Source organism: Vipera ursinii, assembly GCF_947247035.1.
Source record: "Vipera ursinii genome assembly, chromosome: Z".
Taxonomy (NCBI): domain Eukaryota; kingdom Metazoa; phylum Chordata; class Lepidosauria; order Squamata; family Viperidae; genus Vipera; species Vipera ursinii.
In genome coordinates, this window is record NC_139517.1 from 28856768 (window position 1) to 28884210 (window position 27443).

The window sequence follows — 27443 nt, forward strand, 5'->3', positions numbered from 1 at the left end:
CACCAGGCTCCAGATGGAGCTTGACACTGATCCTGGCGCTTCTGCTGAGCCCAAAAGATCAGCTGGAATGTTGCAGGATCTCCAGGGTCTTGTGATTTACATTCAGATGCTTGGCAACTGAATCGTATTTATGATGGTCACAGTGTCCCAGGGTCATGTGAAGTGACCAAAACCTGCTGCAACCACCCAGCACGGGTGTGTGTGTGTGTGTGTGGAATAAAAACCAAACCCCCCACCCCCACCCCCCCTCAACAGAAACGCTCACAATGAAAACCTCGGACGAGAGGAAGAGCGTCGCCGGGCAGGCAGGCAGGCGTCTTGCTCGGCTGTGGCTTGGGGGGCACTTTTTCAGTGCCATTGTAACTTCGAACAGTCACCAAGCAAACTGTTGTAAGTCATGGTCTACCTGTACTTCATCACTTTTTTTCCTTTTTTTTGGTCATCGAGTTTTTGGTACTCATATGTTGCCATATCCTAAAAGTGGTACAATGGGTGAAAAGCCCTGCAATAGATGATCTCTTTCAACAGTATTATATTAAACATGGAGAACAATATTGATTTCTCTGTGGTGGGAGTGTTGTCCTCCCACACTATAGATATGAAAAGATTATTTACTTGACTAGCCATTTCTGACTGGTGTTGTATGCATATAATTTTATCATGGGTCAAGAGGACTGCTCAGGGAGATAGGTAATGTCTAACAAAATTGCACCTAAAAAGCACATACCATTTATTTTCAAACATTCTAATAGACAAGGCAGATCTGCCTTCTTGCCCTGCATTTGCCAGTTCACCCTCAGCAACAATAAACTGAATTATGCTTATCTATATATTCTACTAGTGGAAAGCATTTTATTCTCTCACTTGTGATATTGTAGTACTTGTATTGTTCATTTTAGGACTCCAAGATTAAACAGGGAAAATTGTTAGCTAATATTTCAGCTGATTGTAAGTAGGGAGTACTGATTCAACCAGTATGGAGTATGAGAAAAGTAAGGTTGTTCTTGATGTTCATTTTCATTCTTGTGTTATAGTGAGAAATAAATGTTGAATTCTAACACTGTTTTGTTTTTTAATTATCAATTATACATCTGTGATATACAATGGATTTTTTAAAAACATATTATATCAAAGTTTGTCCCATTCTTCAACAAATCATTCACCCAACATGACAATAAACATTCTTGGAAAGAACTGATGATTATGCTAAACTACTGTGCATTGTACAATGAATGAATCAGGCCTTTATCCAGTAGTTTATTTAACAAAATTTTTAGCAAGTACACTTTACTAGTCTACTTGTATTTGGAAATGCAGTCTTCAAGACAGTCTAAAAGAAAAACAGCTGGTAGGAAAATGTATGATTAAACCTTCTGTATGAAGCAAAGAACTTCAGTTAATGGAACAAGGAGTATATCACAAAAGCCAGCCAGTATCTCTTAAGGATCTCAGTTTGATTTCTGTATTATTTTCTAATATCAGTTAGAACAATCAAGTATTTTGAACCTTCAAAACTCATTTGGGATAAAAGGATAGCTAAACTAAAGACCATCCAAGACAATTCTACTAGTAATAAAACATTTATTAGAAGAAAACATGGAAAGTAAAAGACATGGCATGTCACAGAATCTTAACACAGTTTCAGATATATCTTCATAAAAATGCAAAGCAAGAACATATTTCAACAAACAAGATTATTTTCCTATTACTCTGGGAAAAAAAAGTTTAAGAACATGCAATTAAAAATATCAAGCAAAACATTTCGCCATCAACTTTCCAGAGGTGTATGACAGTCATTTTGAAAAAAAGTTTTGCACAGGTCCTCATGCCTGCTGCTTTAAAAATCAATCCCAAATTTACAAAGTTTAAGCTTGCCCCCCGCCAATCATGGAAACTTGATACTATACATAAAAGGTGCCTCTCCACCACACTCCTGAATCTAATGTTGGGGTAGGAAGGAATAACTTTGCAAACACCCACAAAGTAGCGAACAGAAGATCCTAAATGAATATTGCTGAGGACAAAATTAATCCTACTTGCTTCCTACGTTTTCATTGCTGCATGCATGGTCTGTCTTTTCTATTCAAGGTCAATGTAGCTTCAAGAATCTACACTTGTTAACAAGCCGATATAAGTAAAACCTGTATCATTCCGAGATACAGAGGCTTCAATCTAGTAAATATCTGCTACAATTACCAGTTTTGTTGTGCACTTTAATCTCTACTTCTGCAAACTTTCAAAATATAGATGACAGGATGTTGCATAGATTAACATGGAGATTTCCATTAGTCCCAGGAAATGTGTTTTATTCTACACACTATTGTAATTGTAATGAATCAGAGGAGTCAAATTCCAGCCAAAGACACTGTCTTATCTAGTTTACAAAGGGGAAAGTGGCATTATTGCCTACCTATCTGCGGTGTAGTCTTTCCACATTTAAGAAGTAATTCTAATTCTCTCTCCTTTATCTACAAGCATGCAGATACTATTCAAAGTGAATATAAAAGAGTTATCTGGATCTGTTGCCTCCTTAACTGCTGAAACTACAACTGACAAAACATACATACATACAAACAAAAGGAAATCAAACCTGCAGAAATTCAAAATGAAAGGGATTTAATCAGTGCTTTCATCAGATGAAAAGTAGAGTAGCTGAAGGACTGATACAAGCCATAATGAAGGAGATTTTCCATGCATGATCCAAGATGTTGGTGTAAGAGGGCTAATTCCATTTTCTTCCATCCTCGATTTCTGCCAGAGTGATCATCACAACTTTACAATGTCTGCTGGTTTATCAGTTTGATTTACTCTCAAGCAGTCCGTGAAATGGGCATGTGTGTGAAATTAACAAAAACGGAACTAAGGATCTATGCCTGGGCATAAGACAGCCACTATAGCCAGAAGAAAAATGTGTAAAAGCATTCTTGTTATAGAAATTAAAAAGGTGGCTGGGTAGGTACACCGCCTAAACAAGTCACCTTCTGTCAAGTCTATAATGAGGAAAATAAAATATACCTTACCCATTTATTCCTATGCTTAGAAGTATTTAGTTAAAAAAAAAATACAAATTCTTCCAAAGGATAATCAGTGTTGTGAAACCACTCTGGATGGACGGATTTTTCAAAGGCAGGGCACAAAGAAATTATATTTAAAAGGGAACTTTCTTTTGACCAAAGCAAAAAATCGATGTGGCGTTAAAGGGAAGTGGTTAACATTGGATGCACTGCGTCAGGCTTCCTTGGGAAATGCTATTGTCCACTCTTATCCTTTCAAATAGCCACTTCTGGTACAGAGATCTTTCTTAGAAACACCTTGCCACTTGAGGGGAAGTGCAGAGGTCTAGCTATCCCACCGGCTTTTCTTGCGCTTGGGGGGTTCAGGAACTGCAAAACCATCTGTCTTGCTGTTGTCTCGGTTGATGCTTTCTTTCTTGCTCTCATTATTCCTATTTTCAATATTTCTGTTTTCATTGTTGTTCCGGTCATTGTTGTTCCGACTGTCTCCATTATTTCTGCTGTCTCCATGGCGACTATTACTGCTGCTCCCACCTCCAGAATGCCGGCCTTCACTATGTCTATGGCTATCCCCATGGCGGTTTTCTCCATGACGGTAGCCTTCTCCATGGCGCTGGCCATCACTATGGCGACTGCTGCTATCTCCATGGCGCTGGCTGTCACTATGACGACTGCTACCCCGATTGTCATTGTATCTTTCCCTGCCTCCATTGTTGCCTTCTCTGTTGTTGATGGCATTTGCGCTATTGTAACCCTGAATGCCTGCACTTGGAAAGCTGGAGACACTGTTTAAGTGTCCAGAACTTGTGAAACCTGGGATACCTTTTGCTAAACCTGATACTACCATGGGACTGTCAGGTTTTGCTGAGTTCTGCTGGGCTGAATTTGTTGGCACAGAGTTTAAGCTGCCTGCACTGGTCCAACCACTGGCACCTGCTGAAGAACTGCCCGTCTTCTGGTTGCTAAAGCTGGCAGCAACGAAATGGCTCTTATACTGGGACTACAAGAGAAAAAACATTATAGTAAATATAATAATATTTATAAAATTTCTCAGAGCAACATGGGCCTCTTCTTTAAGCATCAATTAAAACTGGGAGCTGAATGGGATGAGCTTCTGCTTAATAATCAGAAATTATTGATTAGCACTGCTTTCTTGACTTAAGGAACTTAAGGGGAGGAAATTGTTAGGTGGCCTTTAGTCCCCCTTGCAGCCTTCATGTGATAACTTGAATTAGCTGGATTTCACAGATAACCTGGTACAAATAGGAGGCACTGGGTTTCAAAGACTAATGGCCACATTGGACTAAAAGTCTTGGTTGAAAAGGTGGCAGCAGCACTAGAATGAGGGCAATGTGATCTTAACTTAGGGTTCTTTTCATACTAACCTGAAATGCTGCTTTCATTGCAGATAACCTGTCCCCCATTGCTCCTGAGGATGGCTTATATGCTTCATAGTTGACCATTACACTGTTGTTTCCCCGATCCTACAATACAGAGTTGCATTGTTCAATTGAGGCAGAAGTCTTAGGCATGCTTAGTAGAAGTATGTTTGATATCTAGGCATCAATGCTTACCACGTTCTCTGATCCTAAGCCAGGCCGCTCACGATATCCCAAGCCACCACCACCAATATTTAGCTTCTTGCCCTTCCCTCCCTTGAAACGTGATTTCCGGAACCATGCATTCTGGGAGAGAAAATTGTGACATTAATAAAAAATGCTGGGTTTCCAATATGTCAGCATTATTGTTTTAGATATTCCAGTTACCCTGGCAAGTAAGAAAGTGAAAGCAGAACTACAGATGCTCTTTGCATTATGTAAGTCCTGACTTTTATAAATTCAGTTTTGTATAAACATTTCAATAGAACACATTTAATAGTTTCTTTATACATTTCCATGACTCTATTCTTAGGACCTTGCTTTAGAATGGTTTTCCCTCTGCATTGGTTCTCTAATCAGTTTTCTCTTCTGCTGACACATCACTACATGGCTACCAGTAAACAAATCAGTGAGTCAGGCTTATAATTGCTTCTCATCACTTCACTTGGCTCATAAGAAAAATGACAAATGAACCTCTGTGAAGAGTCTCATGTGACAATATGCTGGCTTTCTTTCTTATAGCTTTCTTCCTCTCTTCTACCTGTTCCTGTTAATGCATATATGTGAGCTACAGAGCAAGAACCAGTTAATTACTAAAGCTGCAATGCCTATCTAGCAATCTCCTTCCTCATCAATCCCCAAAATGCCACTGGTACTTACTGTATGTGTATGTATACATGTATATATGTCTGTCTGTCTGTCTGTATGAATGTATGTATGTGTATTTATATGTATACATGTCTGTCTGTATGTGTACTTATATGTATATCAATGGTTTCAAGAACAGGATAGTTATGCAAGCTGGGGAGTATCTAAAATTAAATTAAATACAGCTCCCATGGTAAATAAAAAATATTAAAATTATTATATATCATAAATGTAATCATACCACATATAAATAAATAGTCTCTCATTTTATCTTATTAAAAATTATAACTAATTATAACTTGGTGGCAACTCTTCCACAGTATTCCAAGTTTTCAAATGGACATGGTAGCCAATAGCCTTAGGTTATGTATCACTATTTCTACAACTGTGTCAGTCAATAAAGTCAATGTTGATCAATGTTCTAATTCAGGGGTCCCTGACCATTGGGGATGGGCCGTGCAAGTGGTGGGCGACTGCATTAAAGCTCCATTTGTGGCAGGCATGTGTGCAAAATTATCCTCCCCCTGGGTTGCTACCAGTCTGTGGAGCCAGAAAAGCTGAGGATAGCTATTCTAACTTTTTCCCTAAGTTTTGTCTGGCTTAGACCAAAAATATACTAAAATTTCAAGCAAACTTACTCCATATTACTTCAAACTTACAACCTATATTTATTAATATAGTTACTGTACTCACAACTGTGCTTCAAAACACAAAAAGAATTTTTTTTACCTGCATAGCTAAATCCAAAAGTTCTTTTGAAACATGCTGATTGGCCCCTTCCAAATTGCGAACAAGATCTCCAGCAAAGTTGCTATCCTTCTGAGTCAACAAGGTGTAGGCCACACCCTTTTCCCCTGCTCGACCAGTACGACCAATCCGATGAGTATGAGTATCAATATCACGAGCCACATCATAATTGATCACAGTCTTAATGGAAGGAATATCCAGACCACGAGCTAGATAAAAACACTTCAGTTATGAGGCTGGAGGCCAAGAATGCAATTCTTAAACACTATAGATACTTGTCTTTTAAAAAAAACACTATTCATTCTGCCCTTTCCAGTGCAGTCAGTCTTTCATCTATTTTCAAAGGCCCTTATTCTATTTCACCACTTTCAATTTTAGAAAGGTTTCCCAGCTATGCTTTTCTATGCAAGTCACCTACAGATCTATGCATTAAGTATAAAATTATGTGAAGATCTGGAGAAAAAAGGGGGAACATATACATTTTTATACTCCTCTTTTCAGACTCACATCTCTAATTACAGATCTAAAAGGAGTATTTTTCCTAAGCTTGGAATAATGAGACTGAACTGAAATTCAAATTCTGCTGATCCGGGGATGGAAGGGGAGGTAAGAAACATTCATTATAGATTTAATTCCTAACCCCTAACCCATGCTACCATTGAACTGGAAAAACAGCATTTTTGTATCCTTGCTATCACTTCAGGACTAACTCTTATGAACATTTTAGTTTGAAACAACATATTTAAAGAGTGACACCCACCCACCCCGCTTCAATCTCTTTCACAGAAATATGTTTTTTAATGCCTTTACAATATACATAACATATAAAGCAAAGAAGCCACACTGGTTGTGGGGAGGGATAAAAGGATGCTTAAGAAACAATTTCTATGTATTTTAAATCTGGCCTTGCAGTTTTACCAGCCACATCTGTAGCAACCAGAACTGGAAAGGTCCCTTTCTTGAAATCTGAGATGACTTTGTTCCTTTCACTCTGGTCCATGTCACCATGCAGGAGCCCTAGATTATGCCCCTCCTGTTTAAGGTTGTTGGCCAATTCTTCTGCATTTGCCTTCTTGGTGACAAAAAGGAGGACACTCCCTGAAGAAGTAAATTCCACTAGACGACTAGTCAGCCAGTTCCATTTATTTGGACCAGAGCTGAGGATCTCTACAATTTGAGTGATATCTTCGTTTGCCTGTTTGGGGAAGCAAGGTGAACAGAGACTATTAGAATTTAGCAATATAAAGCAAATATTTTAATCAAGACCAAAATAGGGGAATATGCAAGCTTAAGACTTACCTTTTTATTCATTCAAATAATTATTTTAGAAGGGGAATTTACCTCGCCAATATCTCCTTGCACCACTCGAATTGGATCAACCAGAATATCCCTGGCCAGTTTCTCAATCTTCTTCCGAAAAGTTGCACTGAACAGAAGAGCTGTTAAGTCAGAAATGCAGTGCTGATTATAGCCAAAGAGATACCAGAACATAAGTTCTCCACTAAAGCAAGTCCCTTGGAATATAGACATAATGGTTGGATTCACAGGCTACATCAAGAATATAATTTATTATAGGAACTGTTGTTTACAAATCAAATAGCTAGTTTAACACATTTCTAAACAAAACCCAAATGTGTGCAGCACAATGTGCGAACCAATACCCACACAATGATGCATGTAATTCTGCACATATTCAGAGACATAAAACAATTCTTCTTTGGTATCCATTAGCAGTCATAAGAAAATTTATCATATGTAATACTCCTCATTCAAATCAATGCTGGTAGTTTCTTACTGAATTAAGTGAGTAACCAAATTAAAATATTAAATGGAATGTAGCCTGAAACACAAAAATAGACAGTTTATTTTAAGAATGATAGTGGTTTCCTATCATTTTGATGCAGGAAATACAGAAACACTTTTGTATTTCTGAGAACAGACTTAATTATTGCAACAGACTATTGCAACGCTCTCTACATGGGGCTGCCCTTGAGGACCACTCGGAGGCTTCAACTGGTGCAGAATGCAGCCGCGCGAGTTGCAATGGGGGTTTCCCGATACTCCCATGTAACACCTCTACTCCGTGAGCTGCATTGGCTTCCGGTTGCCCTCCGGGTGAGATTCAAGGTGCTGGTGATGACCTATAAAGCCCTAAATGGCTTGGGTCCGGGATATTTGAGGGAATACCTGCTGCCAGCATTAAGTTCCCTTCGTCCAGTGCGCTCGCACAGGGAGGGTCTTCTCAGGGTGCCGGCGGTAAAAGATTGCCGGCGGATAACACCCAGGGGGAGGGCCTTCTCTGTGGGTGCGCCTGCCCTCTGGAACCAGCTGCCCGCGGAGCTCAGGACTGCCCCTGACCTGCGTTCATTCTGCCGAGACCTGAAGACTTGGCTCTTTGAGCTCTCTGGCCCAGGCTGAGAATTTTAACTGGGGTTCTATTTTCAGGGATAATTTAATCTTTTTAATAGTCTTTTAACTTTTGTATTTTGTATTGATATGATTTTAAAATGCCCTGTAAACCGGCCTGAGTCCTTCGAGAAAGGGCGGTATATAAATCTAATAAAATAAAATAAATAAATAAATATTGAAAAATGAAATGTAAAAAAAGAACTTCCCTAAAAGATGAAAGGAGAATGAAAACTTCAACAGGACTGACCTTGATGAAATGGCTCTGTATATTGTGTAACATTATACTATGTGTTGCAACCTTCAGCTCTTCCCCAAAACATTGAAAACAGCAGCCAGAGACCATCAAAAGTTTGCTGCTCTGGCTATAAAACTCTAAAACTGAGTACTCTATTTATGATCTATTTTACCTAGAACAATTCCTAATCTTTGCTATTCAAGATGGTTGCTAGTTGCGTATTTTCCTTGCTCAAATGTGTGGAGAGGGAGAAATAGATTTCCTTGTCTAAAACCCATTCAGACAAATCTTTAAACGACAGGGAAAAAATTAAATCAGAGGAAGATGGGGAAATCAGATATAAGAAAATCAGATATAAAATATAAGTGTTTTCCCTTGCATAACTGAAATCTGATATCTAGCCTATCCTGTTCCATTCATAAATCTGAATATGGTTGATTGATTAAATTAATATTAACAGAGAAGTCTAATCCCCCCAAATTATTATTTTTTTAATCTTGCATTAGGAAAGCCCATACTCACTTTGTCTTTCAGGGCGGACATGGCTGGCAATTGATCGAACTTGATATTCTGAAGAAAAAGGAATGAGCTATAGTAAAAAGCATCACCCTTTGAACCATACTAATATAGTGTAAATAAAAAACAAGATTTGGCAAGGATATAGTTTGTGAGAGACAATACAGGTAGACCTTAATTTACAACAGTTCATTTAGTGACCATTCAAATTTACAAAGGCACTGAAAAAAGTGATTTATGACCATTTTGCACACTTATGACCGTTTCAGTATCCCATGGTCATATGATCAAAATTCAGATATTTGGCAACTGACTCATATTTATGATGGTTTCAGTGTCCTGGGGTCATGCAATCAATTTCTGCAACCTTCTTATAAGCAGTCAGTGGGGAAGCCAGATTCACTAACAATTGTGTTACTAATGTAACAACTGCAGTTGTAAAATGGGACAAAATTCACTTAACAAATATTTAGCCAAACCACAGAAATTTTGGACTCAATTGTGATCATAAGTTGAGCACTACCTGTATACATGTAGTTCTTGACTTAAGACTACATCGGAACCCAGAATTTCCATTGTAAGTTATAACGGTCATAGGTTAAGACATTTAAATGACCAGACCTGATTTTATGACTTTTTTTGTAGTGTTCATTAAGTGAATTCCCTGGTCATTAAATGAATAAATGTATTGCTATGCATGCTTTTTGCCAGAAACTGCAGAATGCTGTGACCAGCCGTAGAGGTGAGTTGATTGCCAAATGCTGAAATGCAGTCATGTGACCTTGGGGTATTGTGTGTAGTTGTTAGAACTCTGGAATTGAATCATAAGTAGCTTTGGAGGTGGTTCCTCATTAACTTCAAATGATCACTAAGCAACCATTTGTTAAGCAAGAATAAACCTCCAGACTAAAGAACATTTGCAAAGAATAGAAAGCAATATCATTTAGACTGCTAAGCATCCAGCTGAATGAATAAAGGTTTTATACAAGGTCTGAATGAAGGGATTTGGATCTCAGAATTCTAAGTTAACTTTTCTGTTTTTACAACATAGAACAACTCAGTAAACTCTGTCTTAAATGGATGCTGATATATTTGAGTAAATAAACAATGAACATTTTAATGACAATTAACTGGGGTTAATTAATTTCTGAGCTTTTATGTGGTATCTTCAAAGTTACTACCATCAAGAAAAAAATGGAAGACCAAAAATTCTTTTTTTCTTCTGATTATAACATGCTTTTATAGTGCCCTGTCATGCAAGAAATATTCTCAATTAATCATAGAGTTTATGACAGAACACACAACATAGCTTGATATTAGTATTCATATACATAAGATATATGTTTTGTTTTTTTATTACTCATATTTTTGGTAACCTTCACTAGGTGAAACTATTTCTTTTCTGCATGGTTACTGCATTCCCACATGCAAAAAACCTTTCAACAATTATTTCAGCTATTACCAAAATATCTATTCTTTTTTTGTAAAACTGAAGCTAGTTAGCTAGTCTACTGGGCAAATAATAAAACAAAGCATTGGTCTTTACAATAATTTTGCAAGTGATTATCAAACCAAACACTTCTAGAAGACAATAGGTAACAGTAACAATAAAGTAAAGTAAAGTAATACAGTAACTGTTTATTAACTATGGTAATAGGTGCTATTACTGATTACATACCAAAACCCATATCAAACATCCTGTCAGCTTCATCAAACACAAGGTAAGTGACTCTCTGAAGGTTTGTGGCTTTCTTCTTTACATGATCAATCAAACGACCCTGTGTGGAAACATTTAACATACACCTTAAGTCTGAAACCAAAATAAATACCAATGTGATTCAAACTACGAAAAACATTTGAAATGGGCATCACTGTTCCAAGTCTCCTTATCCCTGGAAGTCTCCAAGTCTCTGTATCCCTGTCCCTCATCATTTGGATTTTTTAAAAAATCCTGCTAGTGAGCACTGAGTTGGGATTAAGCAAATGAAAAATAAAAAAATTTCAGAAAATTATTTTGTTCAAAAGCAGAAAAAGCAAGAACATTCTGTTCCTCACTGCGACACAACCACACTGGTGAAATACTTACCGGAGTGCAGACAACAATTTCTGCTCCTTCCTGAAGTGCCTTGGCCTGCTCCCACATGCTTCCTCCACCATATACAGCTACAGATCGCAGATTGTAAGCTTTTCCAAAACGCTTGCATTCAGCATGGATCTAAAACCATACAGGTTCACATCACGTTAAGAATGAAGTAATGAAGAACTGAGAATTTTTTTTAAAAAAAATGACTTTAAAAAGTCTTCCTATTCATTAGCACAGTAGTGGCATTTGTTTGGTAGAAAGGGCTCTTTTTAACATTTTGGTGGCCTCAAAGTATATGGAGCTTTGGCATTTCCTTATGTAATTATTATCTACCTATTTTACGAATATAGCTTTCATTTGGTTCCCACCTAAAATGATGCAAAACTTCATGAGATTTAATTATTTAGAAAACGTGCATGTCTGCTTATATTAAGCAAACAACTCTGGATAGGTAAACAAAATTAATGTATAACAAAATGGAAAATAAAGTGAAAAGCAAATACAATAAATACAAGAGCCAAGGAATCTCAAAAAATATTCATAACTTCAAGTGGGCATGTAGCATCATTATAACTTTCCCTAACACCTGAAAGAAAAGATATTTTTCTTTTTTTTATTAAAGTTTTACAAAAACAAAATTTTACAATATATCCCCAAATCCCCCCTAGTCCAAACCCGCCCACTTCCCCCCCACACACACACCTGAAAGAAAAGATAGATTTTTCTGAAGGGCCAAATGATTTGAGGCCATCTAGATCTTGGGGGAGAGGGTGCCAAAAGGAGGAGACTCAATTTTGGTTTCATCTGTCCACGTTTGAAGTTTGCAAAAGAGCACCTGGATGTTCCACAGCACTACTGGCAAAATATACTGTGGACAGATGAAACCAAAATTGAGTTGTTTGGGAAAAACACACGACACTATGTGTGGAGAAAAAAAGGCACAGCACACCAACATCAAAACCTCATCCCCACTGTAAAACATGGCGGAGGGAGCATCATGGTTTGGGGCTGCTTTGCTGCCTCAGGGCCTGGACGGATTGTTGTCATTGATGGGAAAATGAATTCCAGAGTTTATCAGGACATTTTGCAGGAAAACGTACGACCATCTGTCCGCCAACTGAACCTCCGCAGAGGATGGGTGATGCAACAGGACAATGACCCAAAGCATACAAGTAATTCAACAAAACAATGGCTTCAACAGAACAGAATACGCCTTCTGGAGTGGCCCAGTAAGAGTCCTGACCTCAACCCGATTGAAATGCTGTGGCATGACCTTAAGAGAGCGATTCACACCAGACATCCCAAGAATATTGCTACACTGAAACAGTTTTGTGCAGAGGAGTGGTCCAAAATTACTCCAGATCGTTGTGCAGGTCTGATCTGCAACTACAGGAAATGTTTGGTTGAAGTTATTGCTGCCAAAGGAGGGTCAACCAGTTATTAAGTCCAAAGGTTCACATACTTTTTCCACCCTGCACTGTGAATGTTTCCATCTTATCTTCAATTAAAACATGACAACAGCTAATGTTTGTGTAGTATTATTTTAAGCAGACTGTGTTTTTCTATTGTTGTGACTTACATGACGTTTAGAGCGCATTTTATGGCCAATTCATGCAAAACTCCACGTAATCCCAAAGGGTTCACATACTTTTTCTTGCAACTGTAGATATGATGAGTTCTCGGAGAAATGTAGGGAACATTTGAAAGATTTTTTTGCTTTGAATATGCATAAAGGTACTTCGATTGAAATGGTTTGGGATGCTAGTAAAGCTTATATGAGAGGGGTTTTGATTTATATGCATAATAGACATAGGCGTAAGCAGATGCAAAAACGTAAAGAGTTGGAAGAAGAAATTAAGTTGAATGAGAAAGCTCTTATTTTGAACCCATTAGATAAGAGTAAGGGATTCAATAAATTTGCTGAAAAAGCAATGTTAATGGCGGATCAGGTTGCAACTAACTTGTGGTATGCAAAACATAATACTTTTTATAATGCAAATAAACCTGGTAGGTGGCTAGCTTATCAATTAAGGAAAAAACAGAAATTACGTACTATAGAGAAAATAGAATATAAGGGTAAAGAGGTTTATCAACAAAATTTGATTAAAAAGGGTTTTTTAGATTTTTATGCAAATTTATATGCTAGTGAGAATATACAAGCTTTAGATATAGAAAAGTATTTACAGGAAGCACATATTCCTACGCTCTCAAATGAGCAACGGGAGGAGATGAATCGATTAATCACTTCTGAGGAAATTATTTCCGTAATTAAACAGTTAAAATTGGGTAAGGCTCCTGGTACAGATGGGTTATCAGCAACTTATTATAAATTATTATTTGCAAAGATGGTAGAACTGTTAAAGGAATTATTTAACAATATCCAGGCTGGAAGGGTGGTGCCTCAGTCCTGGAGAAGGGCTTTTATATCGCTGATTCCAAAGGAGGAGCAAGATCCCACCCAACCAAAGAATTATAGACCTATATCGCTTTTAAATATAGATTATAAAATCTTTGCAAAAATATTGGCAAATAGATTAATGCAGGTTTTGAAACAAATGATTCATAGTGATCATTCTGGATTTATAACTGGAAGATATATGAAATATAATGTAAGACAAATTGTAAATTGAATACAGTATTTGGATAAGAACAACCAAGTCCCTGCGGCACTGATATTTTTAGATGCTGAAAAAGCATTTGATCAATTGAATTGGCAATTTTTATTGAAAGTTGTTGATAAGATGAATTTTGGGGATAAATTTTTGCAATCTATTAAGGCTATATATCAACAACAATCGGCACAAATTATAATTAATGGGGGATTAACAGATGCATTTAAAATTGAAAAAGGTACAAGACAGGGATACCCCCTTTCACCATTGTTGTTTTAACATTGGAGATTTTATTGATTAAAATTCGTGTATCAACTAAAATAAGGGGAATAAAAATAAAGCAGAATGATTATAGGTTAAGAGCATTTGCGGATGAGTTGGTTGTAACACTATCTCAACCGACTCAATCGGTTACAGATTTAATGGAAATTATAACTCAATATGGGAAAGTTTCTGGTTTTAAGATAAATAATTATAAGAGTAAAATATTATCTAAAAATATGACAATGAATGAAAAAGGAATGTTAGTAAAACTAACAGGTTTTGAAATAGTGAAAAAGGTTAAATATTTGGGAGTATATATTTCAGCTTCAAATGTGAAATTATATAAGAACAACTATGAGATATGGCAAAAAGTACAAAAGGAGTTATAGTTGGAAAAAATTTCAATTATCTCTTTGGGGAGAATTGCAGCTGTTAAAATGAATGTTCTTCCAAAGTTTCTTTTTTTGTTTCAAATGATACCTATATTGAAAAAGGATGCCAATTTGGATGAGTGGCAGAAGGGTATTAATAAATTTATTTGGGCAGGGAAAAGACCGAGAGTTAAATTTAAGATCTTACAAGATGTACGGGAAAGAGGAGGACTTAAAGTGCCTAATTTGAAATTATATTATGATGCAGTTGTTTTATCAGCGGTTAGTGACTGGCTTAATTTAACAAATGAAAGATTACTTTACCTTGAGGGATGGGACTTATTATATATGGGTGGCATGCATATTTAGTTTATGATAAAAAAAGTGGATAAGGCATTTAAATCTCATATTTTAAGAAGCGCCTTATTGCACGTATGGAAAAAATATTATTATAAGTTAAATTATAAAATACCAATTTGGGGGATTCCCGGGCATGCGATAGAGGGTGTATCTGTGGGTGTGAGCTTGGATATGACTTCATATAAGGAATTACTTAGATGGATAGGGAATGGTTGGCAATTAAAATCATTAGGTGAGTTAAAACAAGAAAATATCATACAGTCTTGGTTTCAATATACTCAATTGCAAACGAGGTGGAAGATAGATCAGAAAATTAGTATTAAATTAACTGATGAAAATTTGGTAAAACAAATTAAAGATCAAAACCGAGCGCATATAAAGAGAATATATAATGCTTTAATAGAATTGGATTCTGAAACAGAATTAGTTAAAGATTGTATGATAAAGTGGGCTCAAAATATTCAAGAACCAATTTCATTGGATACATGGGAGGTAATTTGGGTTAGAAATGTGAAATTTACCCAGGCTCAAAATTTAAGAGAAAACTTTTATAAAATGTTTTATAGATGGCATTTGGATCCCAAAAAATTGTCCTGCATGTATCCTAACTCGCAGCCCAAATGTTGGAGATGTGGTAGTTTGGATGCTACCTATTATCATATATGGTGGACTTGTAGAAATGTTAAAGCTTTTTGGATTAAAATTTGGTGGAATATTCAAAAGATTTTTAAGAGAAAGATAAAATTTTCTCCACAATTGTTTTCTTTTGGGTATTGTTATAGATTGTGATACTAAAGAAACAAATTTGATGTTGAATTTGATAACAGCAGCAAGGCTCTTGGTAGGTCAATATTGGAAGAAAGATAGTTTGTCTACTATAGAAGATTGGTCACTTAAGGTGTCAAATTTGGCAGAAATGGCTAAGATTTCTGCTTATTTGAAGGATCATTCACAAGAAAGATACATTTCGGTCCGGAGAAGATGGATAGATTATATTCAGAACAAATATGGGACTAAAAAGTTTCATCTAGCTTATGAATGAATTATAGAATGATATTATTAATATTAGTATGTTTTCATTGTATTTTTATTAGTTTTTATTATATTTTATTATTTTTATTATTAGTATTGTTTAATAATATGGATACTATCTTGTTTTTATGTTATTATTAGGGTTATTTTTATCTTGTTTGTGTTCATGTTAAAGGGGAGTTAAAGTGTGTTAGGAACTTGGTTACATATATAGTTGGTTAATGTTATTTAGATTTTGATTGTTATTTTTGTAACCCTGTATTCAGTTCTGGGAAGTGGGGGAGGGGAGGGGGGTGGGTTTGTATTGTAACTTTTATAAAACTTTTTAATAAAAAAAATACTAAACCAAGCTGATATTAAAATCACTAAATGATTTTTCTGAGTTGGTAGTTTTGATCAAAATGAATAACTAAGACAGGATTGTTGCTAGAGACAGCAATAGATATCTGATTATAACCCCTTCAGTATAATCTTCAATAGATACAATGAATACTATATACTGTAATTTTAGAAAATTCTTAAACATTACTCCCCCTTCCCTAAATATTTATTTTCCCACATTTCCCCCCACAAAGATTCAAACTTACTTACCTGTTGGCACAATTCTCTAGTGGGACACACAATTACAGCAATGGGACCATCACCTGGCTCCAGCTCCTTCTGATCCATGATATGGATTAACATGGGCCAAATGAAAGCTGCAGTTTTTCCACTGCCGGTTTTTGCAATGCCAATCATATCTCTGCCACTGAGTGCCACTGGAATACCCTACAGACAAAGAGGAACAAAACTCCTCTTTTATTTCAAACTCAACAATCCTTCAAAATACAGCAGGTGATTCTGAAATTAGTTTGGAAAATGTCCACTGAAACAAGGATGGGGAACTTCATGCCTTCAAATTTTGCTGAACTACAAACTGAATTGCAGGCTTTATAGTCAATAAGGGATAGGGAAAACCAGATTTCAGCAATAACTGGATAGCTTTAGGTTTATTTATTTATTTATTTAATACTATTTCTATACCGCCCTTCTCCCGAAGGACTCAGGGCGGTGAACAGGGCAAGAATAAAAATACAGATTACAAAAGTTAAAACAAGATTAAATAAATGCCCACATACTAAAATACATCTTTAAAACTCAAAAAATAACCATAACAACCCCCCCCAATCCCTACACCAGGCCAGGCCAGGCCAGTTCCTTATTATTTCATCAGGGAAAACCACAATTAAACCTACAATACACCTAATCACACTGTACACTGCCCAATATGTTTCCAGTACTCAAGGCTGGTCTAGAAACCAGGAGACTGTGAACTCTAATCCTGCCTTAGGCACGAAAGCCAACTGGATGACTCTGGCCCAGACAATCATCTCAGTCCCATCTCACAAGGCCACTGTTGTAAGGAAAACAGGAGGAGGAAAAAATATTATGTATGTCTGCCACCTTATAAAAATAAAGGGAGTTAAAAGTCCAATTAATTAATCAATCAGTCAATCAGCCAATCAATCAATCAATTAAAGGAAACAATGACTTATAGTCCTGTATCAAATTCTAAGTTGTACTTTATTTCTGTATTTAACAAAATAAATTATTCTTTTGGTTAAGTTCTGCAGATTTGTGAGCTCTAGAGAATTCAATAAGAATAGCTAACTTCTAAAAATGTTCTAAATCAGGGGTCCCCAATCCCCAATCCATGGACTGATATAGGTCCATAGCCTGTTGGGAACAGGGCCTTGCAAGCAGTGGGCAAGTGTGCGAAGCTCCATTTGTACATAAACAGGATTAGGTAGCACATGTGAAACCATCCCCCTCTGTAGCCAGACTTGGAAAGGCTGGGGACCGCTGTTCTAAATAGTTTCTAATTTCGTTGGAATGTTCACATATAGAAGCCATTCTTTTTTATTTTAAAGATGAAGATTGGTTTTCAGGCTCTATATCTCTAAGTCCATTATGTTTGATAACCAACTGACAGTCTCTCCCTGCTCTCGCAAAAACTATGAAACAATGATACTCACCTGACATTGGATAGGAGTGGGTTGAGTGTATTCTGATTTTCTGATTTGGTGCATAAGTTGCTCATCAAAACCAAAGTGAGCAAAACTACTTCCTGGCCTTGGAGGAGCAGCACCAGAGACCTAGGAAAAGATAAGTTAATTAGACATGCCAAAGTTTAACTGCCTGTATCATTCATTTAAGAAAATCATTTAATACTATATGCATGTTGGTGTGGAGCAGAAATGGGCTACTTACCCAAGTAGGAGGTTACTGGAAGGGATAGGGTGAAACAGTTTGAACAACTGGTCTGGCTTGACGGGGGATTATGGGTTTTAATTTGTCGTTTTAGATTTGTATTACGGTTTTTAACTGGGGATGGGTTTAATCTTTTTTAATTTTTGTATTGTCTTTTTTATATACTGGTATGCCCTGTGAACCGCCCTGAGTCCCTACCAAGGAGAAGGGCGGTATACAAATTAAATAAAACTTGAAAACTTAAATAAACTTGAAAAACTTGTTCCCAACAAATAAATCGGAAGAGGCTTTCCAGTATTTGCTGATGTTACTGGAAGGGGTAAGATTGAATTTTTTTACACTTTTTTCTTCTGGGACTCTGGGAGAAAGAGTGTTCTCTTTCCCATCTTAAATTTCCTAATCACATCTCAAATGAGCTAAAAATTGTACTATTAATTTCATCCATTTTGTCTCTGAATTTCAGCAGTACCATTTGGGGGTACTTTAACAATATGTATAAGAGTGGCTTGCTTCAGAGGCTTCCTGTTCCTATATGATTCTTGGTTTTGGAGAAAAAAAGAGGATCAATATTGCATCGCTGACATATAGCTATTTTGTTTCCAAATATTGATGCTACCACCAGGACACAGAGGAAAGGATGCTGCGGATCACAGGTGATATATAAAAAGTTATACAGGAAGGGAATTAGTTATCCTCAAACCCCTATGCCTGTTACTTGATGCATCATAAGAAAAAGTAAACAGCTAGAAGAGTTAAAAAAAGAGCTAGTAATGGGCCAGAAACTGAGAAGCAGCCCAGGAAGCATTTCAGAGAATCTAGAAAGATGCCTTTTTCCAATTCTAAAGTACAAAGAAAAGTGCTACATGAACTAAACAAATACTGAATAGGAAACAGGTGACAAATTGTCAAAACCAAAACATTTACCTATCAATTCCCTAGAGCCCTAAAGTTTTCTTTCTTTTTTTCCCAACATTATGGCCCCCTTTTCTCTCATGTCATATTTTCTTCTCCAAACTCTTTTCTTTTGGAAAGCACTCCCTGGTCCGCTGCAATACTGCTGTAAGATCCAGCATCTGTTTAGCACACAATAAAATGTTGAACAAGAAAAAATACGATTCTCGTTTTCACCTTACCCGGAGATTTAACTTATGGCGCAACTCCACTACTTGTTGTGGGGTGAGACTGGTGATTTCTTCGTGCTCATCGTAGAAGTTTTTCTCAAATGGTGGGTATTCAATCTGCAAGCCAATTACTCTTTATTAGTGAGGCATGCCATCTGAAGAGGTAAAACTGCTGCTAACTGCTGTAAATATTATGGTCTTTCAATCCCAAGAATGTTACAGAACATTTGAAACACTGGAGCACGAAACTGACAGTCAAAGAAAGGAAAACAAGAACTGCAATAAAGCTCTTTTGTCAAAATAAAATCCTTTACTTTATCATTTCAGCTATTAATAGTTAATCTTTCAGAAACACTACAGTACAATAGAGAAGAAACTGAACACCTTAGACTAAGGGTCCCCAATCCCCAGGTCATGGACCAGTACTGGTCCTTGGCCTGTTAAGAACCAGGCCATACAACTGGTGGGCAACTGAGCAAATGAAAAACCATCACCCCACCCTGAAAAACTGTCTTCCAAAAAACTGGTCCTTAGTGCCAAAAAAGGTTAGGCGGGGGGGGGCTACTGCATTAAAGGATGTGTTTTCTTCCTATTTTGCTTTCTTCAATATTATTGTTGACTTATTATTTAGCTTAGCAATGATACAATTTTACTAAAAGAATACATTTCATCACCTCTGAATGATCAATAGGTGGTAGAGGATCAATAATTTTTTTAGATGGTGCTATTGGATTGCCATCACTATCATACTCCAAGTTATCTTCCTCCTCTTCTGGAACCACACCAGCAGTGGGGTTTTCAGCCATATAGCGGAAATAAGCTTCCTGCAGCAAAACAGAAAAGTGTAACTGCATACAGATGCCAAGAGGGAAGAAATTCAGTTTATTGCTAACAACATTAAGGTGATAGTTTACGTAGGAGTCTATTTGAATTGCATTTTTAGCACATAAATTATCTAGTGAAACTACAATGACTGACGAATATGAACAATATTCTAAGTCTTTTTGTAATGTACACAATTCAGAAGAACCTAGTAGATCTCCACAAAAGTTCAGATAAAACCACAAAGAACATTATTCCAAATACTGAGATGACTTTAGTATGTGATTTCTAAAGAACATAATAACACATTATATTAAACTCTTTTCTGGATCTGGCTGTGATTACAGGAAGTCCTCACTTAACAATGGAACTTTGGGCTGGCAACTATGTCCCTAAGTAATGCTGTGCAACATTACAAGGGTAGTTGCGGCAGTCCCAGCTGATGTCACTATGTAAATCTCGTGTAATTGAAGCAGTTTCATAACCACAATTTGTGACATCCTGATGGCTTTCCCACTAACTTTACTCAGCAGAAAATGGCAGTAAAAGTTGCAAATGGTGATCATGTGACCCTGCAATGTTATAATTGTAAGCCAACTGCCAAGCACCCCAACTGCAATCACATGTGGGGATGCTTCAGCAGCCACAATTATGTGGACCCGTCAATGCTGTTAATTCAAATAGTCACTAATGAGTGGTCATTCAACAAGAACTACCAAAAGAATGTCCCTGCACATATTTTTTTCTCTTTTTTATTTCACATTTTGCCTTGCAGGCTCTGAAGCAAAATTATAAACAGTTTCTTCAAGTCTGTAGTTACCTATATACAAATCAAGGAGCTAAGTTTAAAATGGAAGAGCAAAACCTTTTCATTTGGCCTATCAGTGCATTCTAAGTTACTAACAAAGTGGGCCAGGAGAATGGTCACTTAATTCTTGAGTTATTGTGAACTAGCAACATGCTAGTACACACTGGTTAATATCACTGCTTACTTCCGCAAGATAGAATGGCCTTGTCTCTGGTTTTATTTACTACTACAACACATGATCTCTCTAAACAAGGCAAAATCAAAAGTCAAGAATAAACCACTGATTATGATTTTATCTTGTTAGAAGAATTAGCTGGATTCTTCCCTCTACGAAGAACACCATTATCACTGGTTATCCTGTCAGTAGGATTTAGAAGTCTGTTTTAAACCAGCATTTTTCCTCCTTTCATTTACAGTTATTTTTATCGCTTAGAAGTTCTGGAAGATTTTTATTCTGAAATTTTTAATTTTGTTAAAAATCATCAAGCCACAGATTCTATTCACAAAGCACAGGTAGAGCCAACCTGGTCTCATAAACTATTTCCACCAGGCAAAGACAAGTAGAAGCAAGGATTCAGCATGCACAAGAACACTGTTAAGTCAGTGTACAAAAGAATTCTAAATGAAGCTATTCCTTTTGTCAACATGTTTTCTTCTATCCAAACTACAAAGCTCCCTATAAAAGAAGTGTTTTAATGTGCGGTTTTACAAGTTTTCTTGCTCTTCTCTTATTCTTTTACTCATTAGAAAGATGATGTATGCAAAAAAAAAACAACAACAACCCAAAATCCAAGAATCAGTATGAGAAAAACTATACTTGGATGCCCAAGATGTACCTTGATTCAAAGTGCTTCAGAAGAACTCCATGTTTTTTAAATGTCTTGTACCGACACAATGAAGTATCATTTCATCTACTTTACCTCTATTTAAATAAAATAAATTTATAAGTGAAATTTAAAAATACTTTCCAGAAGACAAAAGTTCAAAATAAAGTTTTGGTAGCAAGTTCATGTATTATGGGATGAGATAAACTTCTGAAAGCACTTTCTTTAGGATCTATTCATAATTTCAATTTTAAAGATAAAATAAAATAAAGGAAGATCTTCCCTTCTCTCAAAAGAAAATATTAATTTACATTCAGAGGAACTACCTATCAAGATCCTTAAAAAAAATCAGAATTAAGTTTTTCATATGTACATTTAACCAATTGTATTAACTGACTGATTTAACTACTTTTACAATATCAATATTCCAGTTTTATTTCCTGTCTTTAAAAAACTGGGAGAGATGTACATAAGTATTCTATGCATGTTGTAAGAACCTTGAAGCAAATAAGAAGATATGGGAGGGCATTAGGACATATTTCTATTTATAAGTTAAAATTTTGTTTGCAAAAAAATTCTGTATTTCTCTATTCTGAACAAGCTATATCAATTCAGTGATATGCAGGCAGTTATTACACATACAAGTAGTCCTTGACTAACAATTAATAGTTTAATTCAAAGTTACAATAGATATCCAAAAAGCTTTCAATCTGTCCTCAAGGTTACCACTGCTAACCCTGTCACAATATTGCATTTTGGGAGCTCGGCAACAAAAAAGTTGCACCATTCTGCAGTCATGTGACCATGATTTGCAACATTTTGTAATGCTGTATTTGCTTAACCATATGGTTGGCTTAATGAACACAGTAACTTCCTTTACAATCATTGTAAAAACAACTATAAAAGCAAGTCTGGTCCAGTGGGGTCTCAACTAAAAAACACAAAGACTTGTGACTGAGTTTGCACTTTGGTAATGGGTAATGGTAACTTATCTATAAATGGAATGGACTTTTTTTGATCATCAAACAAGGTAGAATTGTGTTTTTTAAATTCTATGCTGAACCATTTTTTTCCTAATCTCAAACTGTGCTTTAGACTTGCTGTCATAACTTACTTTTGAAGAAATAATGAATTGAGTATGCTCCTGGCTGAAAGAAGGCAACAAGACCTCCCAGACAGGTAACAAGTGGACTCCATTGGAATGGATAATTACACTATACTTACCATTGGGATATGGAGATGATTGTCCACTCATTATAGAAGCAACAAGGAACCACTTTTATACAAATGAAGAAAGTGGATAGATTGGGTATCAAAGACATACTACTAACTTGTTACCAGTACACATGAAGCTCTTATGTAGTATACTAATAAGTTACACTGCAGTCTAAAATATTAAATTAGATGTTCTAGTGTGAAAATTAAAAGAGAATCACCTCTCTAATGGCTTCTACTTACACCTTCTCAGCTGTGATATATATGGTGAAAAGCATCCTTTTATACTAAGACAGTTTTTTAACATTGATTTGTACAAGGGATCCAATTTCATTTTTACATAGATAGAAAGATTTTGTAGAAAACTCACTTGATCATCTTCTTCTTCAATATCATCACGTATACCCCTGGAAAAATAAGCAGAGAAACAAAACTTCCCTGCAAATGTTCCACATACCCAGCTCCATATATTCAGCCTGATGAGTGCCAAAATGACTTAATATAGAAACATTCAGCTGCAATAAAAACACATTTCTTATAACAACCCCAACCCCCCAGGACTTGCCAAATTCTGACAAGTCGATTGGTATTTCCAATTAATCAAATATGAGAAGTGTTTACAGAATTTTACACCTGAAAAGGACTAGAAAGTCACATTTTGCTTCTGCCATAAGTCATAATTAATCATACATTAGCCCTGTACAATTTAACAATCAAAATCCAAACATAAACGCGAGAATTTCAGCAAAGCTGAACTATCTTGGCATGAAAATATTATCTAACTAGAAATAATACGATACCATGCTTAAACACTGTTAATGAACTTTTGTTTATTTCAACAGGAATATGATATATGAAACTTACTTTGAATTCTTTCTTTCCTTATCTTTATCTTCTAATCTTTTCATATCTCTAGCAGCTTGATCCTAATCAATCACAAAATGAACATGATTTTAGAATGTAGCATATTTGATATCAACTTCCATCAAAATTCCTCCTACTTAGAAATTCATGGAGCTGTAAGCAAGTAAATACAGAATCCTCAGCTTAAGTCAATTCATTCGGCAAGAGTTCAAACTTACCATGGTGCTGAATACATGAACTTATGACATCACACTTAAGGACTGCACTGCTTACCAATGGCAGTCTTGGTCCCAATTGCTATCATAACCAGAGGACTGCCTGTACGTTGTTTGAAAAACCAAGTACAGATTTTTACACTGAACTTGAAAACTAATTTCAATGGTAGCAAAAACTGAACGCCTTTTTTTGAGTCAGTTGTGATTGACAAGACTTGACAAAAACAAGTCTCAGATTTAAAGAAAAGCTCATGAAGCATGCTCTTTTCTATGCTAGCAACCCAAAATATTTTTATAGCTGAAAAGATAGCAATTGCTTTTATTCTGATTTGCTTTTTCTTTTATTTCTGTAATATTAGCTGGGCAATCCGTTGAAAAGTAAGTACATTCAAGAATAAATGAAAAAGTGCTTAAATAAGATTAATAATATTTTTATTCCTTGTTTTTGAAGATCAGACTTAAAGTCTAAGTTGCTTTTCTCAATAGCAAATTTTGATGTCAGGCAATCTTTGTAAAAATTAAAGGAAACAGTAACGTACTTCCACTTCAGCCATGAATGCCTCCAATGGGTCATCCTCACTATCTGAGTCACCTGCTTTAGAATGGAATTGCTGACGAGTAGGAGAGTTTTCAGCAGGAATGTATGGCAAGTCAACATTATTGGAATCTTCCTCCTCATCTTCAAAGTACCTAATCATTAAAAGAAAGAGAAAAAAGGGAAATCCTTAATAAGGAATCCAGTTATCAAAAATCCAGCAGCATAAGACAGAAAATCTTGATTTCCAGTTTACTTTATCTTAAAATATATTATATGATTACGAGTTAAGTAAGTACCACTTCCTAATTCTCCATTTATATGAGCTGCCTTTAGTTCAGGCTGCATTCAAGACTTTGTGCCCTAGTGTAGCTTAACTATAATAAAAATAAAACAAGTTACCGTAATTAGGTCATACTGATTTTACTGGCTATAATAAAAAAGGCTACATCCCTCATTGGTGCTGTGTTTGAGATACTGTTAGGTAACTCAACCATACTTTGGGAAGTATGTCTACTACACCGTGTTTCCCCAAAAGTAAAGCCTACTCCAAAAATAAGCCCTAGTTTTGGGGTGAGGTGCACACCTAAAAATCAAGCTAGGGTGAGGGTGGAGATTACCATTGCAGCCAGGTCTCTCATGGATCAACACTTGCCTTGCCAGACCACTTCTGCAGCTGAAGGAGCAGCTTCATTCTGCATCTGAGAATGAAGCTTGGGCCTGAATTTCGCTGTCAGAGGCCTTTCCGGAAGGTCTCTGCAGCCGGGAACTGAGCCATGGAATCCATAACTTGGTCTCAGCTGCACAAGCCTTCCGGAAAGGCCTCTGATGGCGAAATGCAAGCCAGAGCTCCATTCTCAGCTGAAGAATGAAGCTGCTCCTTCAGATGCAAAAAAATTGGGGCAGTTGGGCAAGACTGTCAGCGACACTGCTGCAAAGTGAATGGAAAAGACACCCCGTCCCCCCCAAAAAATAAGACCTGGTGCCTCTTTTTGAGGAAAAAAAATAAAAATAAGACTGGGTCTTATTTTCAGGAAAACATGGTAGATATATGTGCAAAAATAAGAGCTTACGCATTCTCTTCATCAAAATTTGCTCGTTTAGATCCAATCTTGTAAAAGGATGGCAGCTGAGGTGGTGTTGTCTTCCCAAACCCAGCAGAAGAACCAGTGGCTCCAAAAGCACTATGGGATTGCTGTGGCAGCTTGGGCTCCTCCTTCTTTCCAGGTGATATTGAAAAGCCACCAAAACCAAAGCCTCTCTTAGTGCCAGGTCCACCTTTGTTCCAATTCATGATGTCGGTAATGTATCTAATGAAAGATAAAATCAAATGTTTACATAATATGAATTACATAGAAAAGACGGATAGGCAAATAAGTTATTTACTTTTAACAATTACCAGCATACTTTAGAAAATTCTTTCAAAATAAATATCATTATATTTATTACAGGAAATCACTTTTCACAATTGAAAATAGGCAAATTAAAGCTTAATTTAATGGAAATATTTTGTTTACTAAAGCAAGGAATCTACTTTTATTAAGTAGATTAACATAGTGGCTTATTACCAGTTACTGTAACTAAAATCAGACACTGGAGCAACAATCCTTTTGAGAGGTATGGGGAAGAAATGTTCTACTAAAGAGGAAGTAAGATCTCTTTTTTTTGGTACTTTCCTTTTCAATTGATTCTGTATACAATAAAGTAAAATAATTTTGCCACCCTTTTATTCATTCAGGTGAATGAAGAAGTTGGATTCATTGCAGCCTAGACCTCACCTGAGCTACTTGTTTCTTTCTTATACCCTGACAAACTGCAACAGAGTAGTGGCTATTCTAAACATTTTTCCACCATAATTGTTTTTTAATATGCAGTGATCCCTTATCTGCTCCTCATCTTCTAAGTATCTAATCATTCAAAGAAAGAGATTTTTTTCCCTCCTACTCTCATTCCAACTCAAGGTTTCTCAATCTTAAATAATTGATATTTATCATATAATAAATTATGCCCTGCTTATTAAAATCTAATTGCTAATATAAAAAATTGGCAGCTATGTCAATTTTATTTATTAATAAACAAATAAATCATAGACTAAGACACTCACTATACTGCTTAGCATAAATCTACAAATCTCCAATCATTTGTTTTCAGGAATAAGTGTTTTTCTTTAAGTTAGCCAAAATGTAGGTAAGATCATTTTTTTTAAATAGTCGAACATTCATTAGCTTCTCAAATTTACTCTCTTCCAAACTGATTTTATACTTTCTCTTACTCACCTCAAGACGGGCCACAGGCCGAGCAGAAGACGCAAAAAAGAGGTTACCTGGTGGAAGAAAATGTGAAAACGATGAACTCCAAATGTTTACGTGCCCTGACTAGGCCTCAGCCCCGCCCCCTCACTTTCCTCTTTAACCAACGGCCAAACCCCAGGACGATCTAAGCTCTCCTCAGGCCCTTTCCTTTGCCTCTTTTCTCTGCTTCTGTTCTATTTACCTACCGTTTATTACTCAGGTATTTGGGGATCCTTCTTCCCTCCTTTCTTTTGCTCGATTGCTCTAATGTGCAAACGAGGAGGTAGACGTTGCCTGCTGAAATGACCGTGACGTACAGACGTCACGCACATAATAGACCGACACTCTGGTCTTGAAGGGCCCTTGCACATAAACCTCGTCCTCAAACCGTGGGCCTTTTCTCTGCCCTGCGCTCCTTGATGACGCCTGATACCAGTCATAAACTACGAAAGAGCGGAACGTAGAGCTTGAACGTATAGAGTAGCATAACGCACGCCTTTATTTCTCCGAATCTGTAAAAATACAATTTTGCCTTTTTTTTCACTCTTAGACTCTATATACTGTACTTCTTTTTGAATCGAGATCATTTCTTGAAAAAATATGAAATGG

The 27443-nt window shown here is 36.4% G+C and overlaps 1 protein-coding gene across 2 annotated transcripts; it reads right to left on the reverse strand.

Moving 5' to 3' along the window:
• Positions 1-1561: 1561 nt before the first annotated feature.
• DDX42 (DEAD-box helicase 42) lies at positions 1562-27221 on the reverse strand. 2 transcript variants are annotated; one of them, XM_083377240.1, is made up of 19 exons: positions 27041-27221; positions 26820-26866; positions 25617-25853; positions 24548-24698; positions 23794-23855; positions 23300-23336; positions 19935-20084; positions 19273-19377; positions 17905-18024; positions 16481-16657; positions 11254-11382; positions 10846-10945; positions 9174-9221; positions 7349-7446; positions 6926-7202; positions 5990-6216; positions 4589-4699; positions 4400-4498; positions 1562-4014 (listed from the first exon to the last, which is right to left on the reverse strand). In XM_083377240.1, exons 3-19 carry the CDS (start codon positions 25835-25837, stop codon positions 3340-3342), a joined length of 2787 nt encoding a protein of 928 aa, XP_083233366.1. In that variant the 5' UTR covers positions 25838-25853; positions 26820-26866; positions 27041-27221; the 3' UTR covers positions 1562-3339. The 2 variants fall into 2 exon arrangements, with proteins under 2 accessions (XP_083233366.1, XP_083233367.1); XM_083377241.1 differs by lacking the exons at positions 23300-23336; positions 25617-25853; positions 26820-26866; positions 27041-27221 and having other exon boundaries at positions 24548-24620.
• Between the last annotated feature and the right edge of the window lie 222 nt (positions 27222-27443).